Source organism: Thalassophryne amazonica, chromosome 8, assembly GCF_902500255.1.
Source record: "Thalassophryne amazonica chromosome 8, fThaAma1.1, whole genome shotgun sequence".
NCBI classification, from domain to species: Eukaryota; Metazoa; Chordata; class Actinopteri; order Batrachoidiformes; family Batrachoididae; genus Thalassophryne; species Thalassophryne amazonica.
In genome coordinates, this window is record NC_047110.1 from 73,108,792 (window position 1) to 73,115,888 (window position 7,097).

Genomic DNA, 7,097 nt, shown 5'->3' on the forward strand with positions numbered 1-7,097 from the left:
AAGGGGAAATTTCACACTTTTATAGTTATCTTTACAATGGAAGTGTGTTAAGAAATTTGTTCTAGTAGTCTATGATGACTTTTTTTTTACCTTTTTTCAGCATCATTATATGCAAATATTGCCGTTTTGTGCTTGTCCCACACCCAGACTTTTGATCTTCAATGATAAAAATGAATGGTAAAGAAACGTTTTTTCTAATGTTTTAAAATATCTCAATAAAATATCAGTAAAATAATCAAAACATAATTGGGGTATTCAATGTCATACAACTGTTGTGATTTTTTAAAACAAAATGTAGCTGTCCCACACTATTGCCGTAATTTCCACCACAACACTAATGTCCCTTTAAACAGTTTGTATGAAAGATTGTTTGGGTAGTTTCTATGGAGATAAACAGTGACATCAGAGCATATGTATATAGCGCCAAATCACAACAAACAGTTGCCCCAAGGCGCTTTATATTGTAAGGCAATGGTGTGGTGGAAATTACATTTACAAGGCCAATAGTGCCCGTAGTTAAAGAATCACCCAAATGTGTTTGTAGCATGGCCCAAGCAGAGGGTCACCCCTTAGAGTCTGGTCTGCTTGAGGTTTCTTCCTCAATACATCAGAGGGAGTTTTTCCTTACCACTGTCGCCTGTGTGCTTGCTCTGGGGGTTGGTAATGAGTATATATGTATGTTTGTATGTATATAAGGGGTGGGCGTTTATAAGCTTTGCTTCTGCTCACCCCCTTTTGGTCACACGTCACTGTGGAATTGTCTTGTGTATCAGTTTTTTGTTACTGTTGAGTTTGTGCGCCAAATTCATTCATTCATTCTAAGAATTGACTTTATCTACTACATCTACAAAATCTCAAGAGATTTTGACTTGTTTAAAACCCCTGCTGGAGCTGTAGTCACCCCAGCACGAACAGTTGGGTTTTCTAGACGTTATGAGACACCAAGCATGCATCCTGACTGGTAGAGGTACTGACGTTACACATTTGGTGGCATTACATAATATTTAAAATTACTCACTACTGATGCCATTCGACAGGATGTGGTCAAACAGTTGGCACTTGTGGAAATTTCCTAAAAAACAAAAAAACAAACAAAACCAAAACCAAAAAAAAAAAAAAACATGTGTTTAAGTAAAAATGTAAAATAACTATTTTAATGTGTACTGCTGAATACAAATTTCCATTTTGCTCTCTGGATGTGAAAAACCAATGCTTTTGTTTGAAAATTATTGCTGAAATGCCTTTGAAGGTTTAAAGTTACATCTCAATGAGTTTGTGTGAATTATAGGCATTGCTGATTTGGTTGTGTATTATTGTTATACATCACAAATTTTATTTATTTATTCATTTTTATCCTAATTTGCCATTTTGGCCCAGGATACCACCTGGGGATAGGGGGAATATGATGTGGGGGTGTGAGGTGGAGCGGAGGGGTTGGACAGGGGGTGAGTAAGGGATGAGTCAACAGTCCTCCAATATAAGACATCCTGATGGAGCCCAACAGTAGCAGACACTCAGAGAGACCAGCTAAGGTAAGGTTAACACTGCTCTCCATCCTGATGTCCAACTCATTCAGCACCTGCTTTACTTACAATTATTTTTGCCATTTAATCTCCACTGCCTTAATTCGCCATTCTCACTTCTTATCTTCTGTAATTATATCCAATTTTTCCTTGTGCATTGATTTAGTAAGATGTGTATCTTGGCATTCTAGTGGATGTATTTTTTAATCAAATTAATTTAAAGTGATGAAAGGAGACTGGTGTGGTGTATATGGAGTATGTTGTGGATGTCTGTGGCAGTGTGGCTGAGAAAGAAAGACTGAAAAGGTCTGATCTTTGCACCAAATTACACAATTTCCAGGTGCACCCATCCAAATATTTATTAAAAAAAAAAAAAACATACTACATGAAGGAAATTCGTAGACGTATAAAATTATGTCATAGAGATATGTGTCAGATATGTTTGTGTAGTGGTAGGTGGAACTTAGGAAGAAAAAAAAAAAAAACTAGTCCTGCTTAAAATTATTGTGCACGCTCCCCCACCCCAATTTCAAGTTCAAAATTCAGAATTTATTTCAAAAATAAATACCATGCAACCAGTTCTGTATAATCATGTAATAAAAAGTCCAAAATTATTTAACAGCAACAAATGCTTTGTTAGACGAAAATAAAACAAACACAAAAATGGCATCCGCTTGGTTATTTTGAAGTAGTTTCTCGAACAAACTATATAACAAGTCAGACTTTTCTCTGCTTAACTCTGTGTTCACATGACCTGAATTAACAGATGAATGATGGTTTTGATAAAGAAAATGGTTCAGTTGATTCCAGTTTCATCTTCAGAATGGCAAAGCCAAGACAGTGAAGAGCACCATAAATACAATTACAAATGCTCCAACACAATCGTCAAAGAGCTTGAAATCAGTTTCAAACGTTCATATTTGTAAACTTTTGAAACTGAGCTTTCAAGATCTTTCATTTTAGCTATCAAGAAGTTTTCACAATCTTGAAATTGTTAAGATGCTTACAGGATGTAGCGCTAAGAAAACTCAGACTTCCATGAAGATTGGTGTGGATTGTGGAAAAAACCCCCAAAAAACCAAAACGCACCAAGACATCTAAGAACTCCAGGCTAACCTGAAATACTCTGCAGTGGTTTTGGCCCAATCCATGCTACAGAGTGAATCCATAGGGCTCCATGGGCAAAAGCCAAGATCAACTCCACTATTCAAAGAAAGGAACAAAAAGGCAAAACAAATGTTTTGTCAAAGTTTTCATATAAGACAGTGTTTCTGGAATAAAGTTCAATAGAGAGGTGAAACCAAATTAGACCTGTTAGGCAATGCACTGGATCAGTTTGTTTATGCATGACAAAAACATGGTGGCGGTTCTACCCAGCTGTGGGGCAGCTTTGTTGTCTCTGGTACTATAGAGGCATTGAATGTATCAAAGGAATGTGTAAATCTTAGGATTACAAAGGCATTTTTGAGCAAAATACGTTGCTAGCAGTGGTTGATATTGGGAGGTGATGGTCTAGTGGTTAAACGTTGGTCTTGAGACCAGAGGATCCTCGGTTCAAATCCCAGCCTGACCGGAAAATCACTAAGGGCCCTTGGGCAAGGTCCTTAATCCCCTAGTTGCTCCCGGTGTGTAGTAAGCACCTTGCATGGCAGCAGCCTGATATCGGGGTGAATGTGAGGCATTGATGTGTAAAGCGCTTTGAGTGTCTGAAGCAGATGGAAAAGCGCTATATAAATACATTCCATTTACCATCTGAAGAACTTTGGTGGAAGCTGAAAACTGCCACTGCAAACAGAACTCCGGCAGAAACTACCAGCAAGCAAGACAAAGTAGCTTATAGATGGCAACAAGAAATGCTCAAATACTGCCAGTGTTGCCAAAAAGGTGCCAATAACTGTGTCCACTTCCCTTTTTTGGTATTGTTTCTTTGTTATGCAAGTTTTTTTCTTTTGACATTAACAGTTTATCAAATATTTAATATTTAATTGATTAATTTGCATTAGGGTTAGCTACAATCAAATGGTCACAAATTTTGCAAAGAGTTATTTTTCACTTTTATCCTATGTTGATTAACTTATGTCCATTGTACGTTATTTCGGGATATTGGTTCAAAATTTCATGAAGTACCTCATCAGATTAAAAAGTTGACTGGGTTATAAATGCAGTAACTATGTTTGCACTTTGCAGACTCTATGTAGGAGAAACTGACCACAGATTTTGAAGAAAGCATATGTATATTATCATAATTAAAGATAGCCTCTTACATAACAAGGTACCATAATTTGACAGATTATTTGAACATTCATATGATCAGTTACACTCAGTTATGGACTCAACAACTTAACTATGACTACATTTACTGTCATTCCAAACACAAAAATACATAGAATAAAAGAATATATTTTTAATACTAAAATTAACCCAGGTTATGTCCTCATTATGAGGTCATTAAGGATTGTAGAGAAGCTTGCATCTTCGACTGGACTGGGTTGCTTGATGCAGTCGAAGATTCAAGCTTCTCTGCTATGGAAACCACCTGGACAACTGAGAGCCTTCACAGAAGCCATTAAGGATTCTACATAATAATCAGTGGATACACCACAATGGATGTTTGATGGCTCTTTTAGAGCATGTAAATCCTCAAACAGTTCAGATTACGATGCTTAATTTGAAGTTTCAAAGCAAATTAATGGTGCATCTGGAAAGTATTCACACCATTTCACTTTTTCCACATATTATAGCCTTATTCCAAAGTGGAGTAAATTCACACACCAACCCCCCCCCCAATCAAAATTCTATTCACAACCCATCATGAAAACATGAAAGTTTTTTTATTTTGCAAATTTGTTAGAAAAAAAAAAAAAAAAAAATCACATGTATATACGAGTACATATCCACACACCCGCTGCTCAGTACTTTGTTGATGCACATTTGGCAGCAATTACAGCCTCGAATCTTCTTGAATATGATGCCACAAGCTTGGTGCACCTATGTTTGGGCAGTTTGCTCATTCTTCTTTGCAGCACCTCTCAAGCTCCATCAGGTTGGATGAGGAGCATCAGTGCACAGCCATTTTCAGATCTCTCCAGAGATGTTCAATCGGATTCAGGTCTGGGCTCTGGCTGGACCACTCAAGGACATTCACAGAGTTGTCCTGAAGCCACTCCTTTGACATCTTGGCTGTGTGCTTAGGGTCACTGTCCTGCTCACAGATGAACCATCACCCCAGTCTGAGTTCAAGAGCACTCTGGAGCAGGTTTTCATCCAGGATATATCTGTACATTGCTACATTCATCTTTCCCTCAATCCTGACTAATCTCCCAGTTCCTGCTGCAGAAAAACATCCCCATAGCATGATGCTGCCACCAACATGCTTCACTGTAGGAATCGTGTCTAATTTTCTACAAACATGCCTGGAATTTATACCAGCGTTCAATCTTTGTCTCATCAGACCAGAAATTTTTATTTCTCATGGTATGAGAGTCCTTCAGGTGCCTTTTGGCAAACTCCAGGTGGGCTGCCATGTGCCTTTTACTAAAGAGTGGTTTCAGTCTGGCCACTCTACCATACAGGCCTAATTGGTGGATTGATGCAGAGATGGTTGTCCTTCTGGAAGGTTCTTCTCTCTCTGGAGCTCTGACATAGTGATCATCAGGTTCTTGGTCACCTCCCTGCTTAAGGCCCTTCTCCCCCAATCGCAAAGTTTAGATGGGCGGCCAGCTCTAGAAAGAATCCTGGTGGATCCAAACGTCTTCCATTTACAGATGATGGAGGCCACTGTGCTCATTGAGACCCTTAAAGCAGCAGAAATACTTCTGTACCCTTCCCCAAATTTGTGCCTTGAAACTATTCCTTTGACTTCCAAGCATGTCATTATGAGGTATTATGTGTAGAATTTTGAGAAAAAAAAAAAATTATTTCATCCATTTTAGAATAAGGCTGTGACATAAAGTGTGGAAAAAGTGACACAATGAGAATACTGTCCAGATATACTGTATTGTTGAAGAAATTATGAATAGTGTATCTTATATCAAAGTGCCAATAATTCTGACCAAGGCCGTAAAGGAAAATAGAAAGGAAAAAAAAAACATTGTATATTCTGGCCATGCTAAATATTGCATTTCTTTTAGAAATACCAGCAACACACTGAATGCTATCCACCCTGGGACATTTGACAAATATGGACTTCATCATGGCTCTTCTGGTCTCAGTGGTACAGACGCTCAGTGTCAACAAAGCAGCTCCTTTGTCAGGAGAGGCTGTGGTTTTCAGAGCAAACGTTAGAAGGAACGCAGAACAGCTGGTTGTGAAGATAAACCGAGACATTCAGGTAAAACTGGTGGTAATACAGTTTGTACACAATGTGAACCAATAAGTATCTGATTGATTCATGTTCTCTTGTTCCCTGCAGTTCCCTGCTGACCTGACCATTGGTCCAATGGATGATAATCTGGACGGCCTTTACTCCATAATGATGGTCCTGCAGACTTACGAGAGCCTGCTCTCTGATAATATTGATAAAGTCTCACAGGTGAAAACTGAGATCTCGTCGTTGACCCGCTACATTGACCACTGGAGGGTGCAGCCGGGGCTGTGCAGAGGTGAGCAGCCGTCCAAGGCCAACTTGCCGGGCCACCTTGAAATCCTACAGAGTCAGAAGGAGTTCACCATCACTGTGAGCATGGAGGCTCTTAAGGGAGTCAAAGAATACCTCAACAACCTACTGAACAATCTGGATCGTCTCCAGATTTGCTGATGGACTGGCACCAGAAACCGTGTTTTTAAGGCGTTAGCCTGAATTTGGGGCAAGATTTGTCAAATTTGCATCAGTGGTGCCTCAGGGTAGCACAGCAGTGGTGTTAAAATTACGTACAGACACACTCAGAAAATTAGTATTTTGTAATATTGTCAAAAGAATGTTTGTGTATTTTGGACATATTGAGATTACTCAGTGGATTATAACATGGTACTACAACACCAGGGTTGTGGCTATAGGAAAAGACTCGACAGAAGCTCTATTTTGGCAAATAACAATGGGGGTGGGGGGGGGTGTGTCTCCATAATTCCGTCATGGTGCTGAATCAGCTGTTTAAGTTTGAACCCCCCCCCATGATAAGCAAGGACATCACGCCCAGGAATTCCTACAACAGTTCAGTTTTTGTACAGTAACAACTATTGCAATATGGCAACTATTTATATCTACATATATTGTATATTTTTGCACAGTGGAGTGTATTTTTTGGTAACCTTTACATAACAATGTATCAGTCTATTTAACTGAAATAAAATATTTTTTGGAATATATCAGTTTGCTCATGTTGTGCAATGACTGCAAGACAAGCAAATCAAAGTCAACAGGAAGCGAGTATATACGTGCTAGAACACAGACCAGGTTGATATTCCATCTGTCGGTGGCTGTTTCTGAACATTTCTACAGTCAGGGTTTACACATGGGAAGTTTGTCACCGGTTTATGATTAACTCCTGTTACAAAACTATCACAGAAAGAACTCGTGTAATTACACCTGTCGTGTAGCAGTGACAGTAAATTTTGTTCATCCCACAACAAATGTGC

At 38.9% G+C, this 7,097-nt stretch overlaps 1 protein-coding gene across 1 annotated transcript; it reads left to right on the forward strand.

The window, feature by feature from the left end:
* Positions 1-5,392: 5,392 nt before the first annotated feature.
* On the forward strand, positions 5,393-7,093 carry LOC117515877 (leptin-like). The gene has a single exon (XM_034176641.1). The coding sequence runs from the start codon at positions 5,914-5,916 to the stop codon at positions 6,277-6,279; it is 366 nt and encodes a 121-aa protein (XP_034032532.1). The 5' UTR covers positions 5,393-5,913; the 3' UTR covers positions 6,280-7,093.
* The last annotated feature ends 4 nt before the right edge of the window (positions 7,094-7,097 follow it).

Bases quoted from the DNA above. Each gene is read 5' to 3' on its own strand.
- LOC117515877 (XM_034176641.1), top strand. From the start codon at position 5,914: ATGTTCTCTTGTTCCCTGCAGTTCCCTGCTGACCTGACCATTGGTCCA.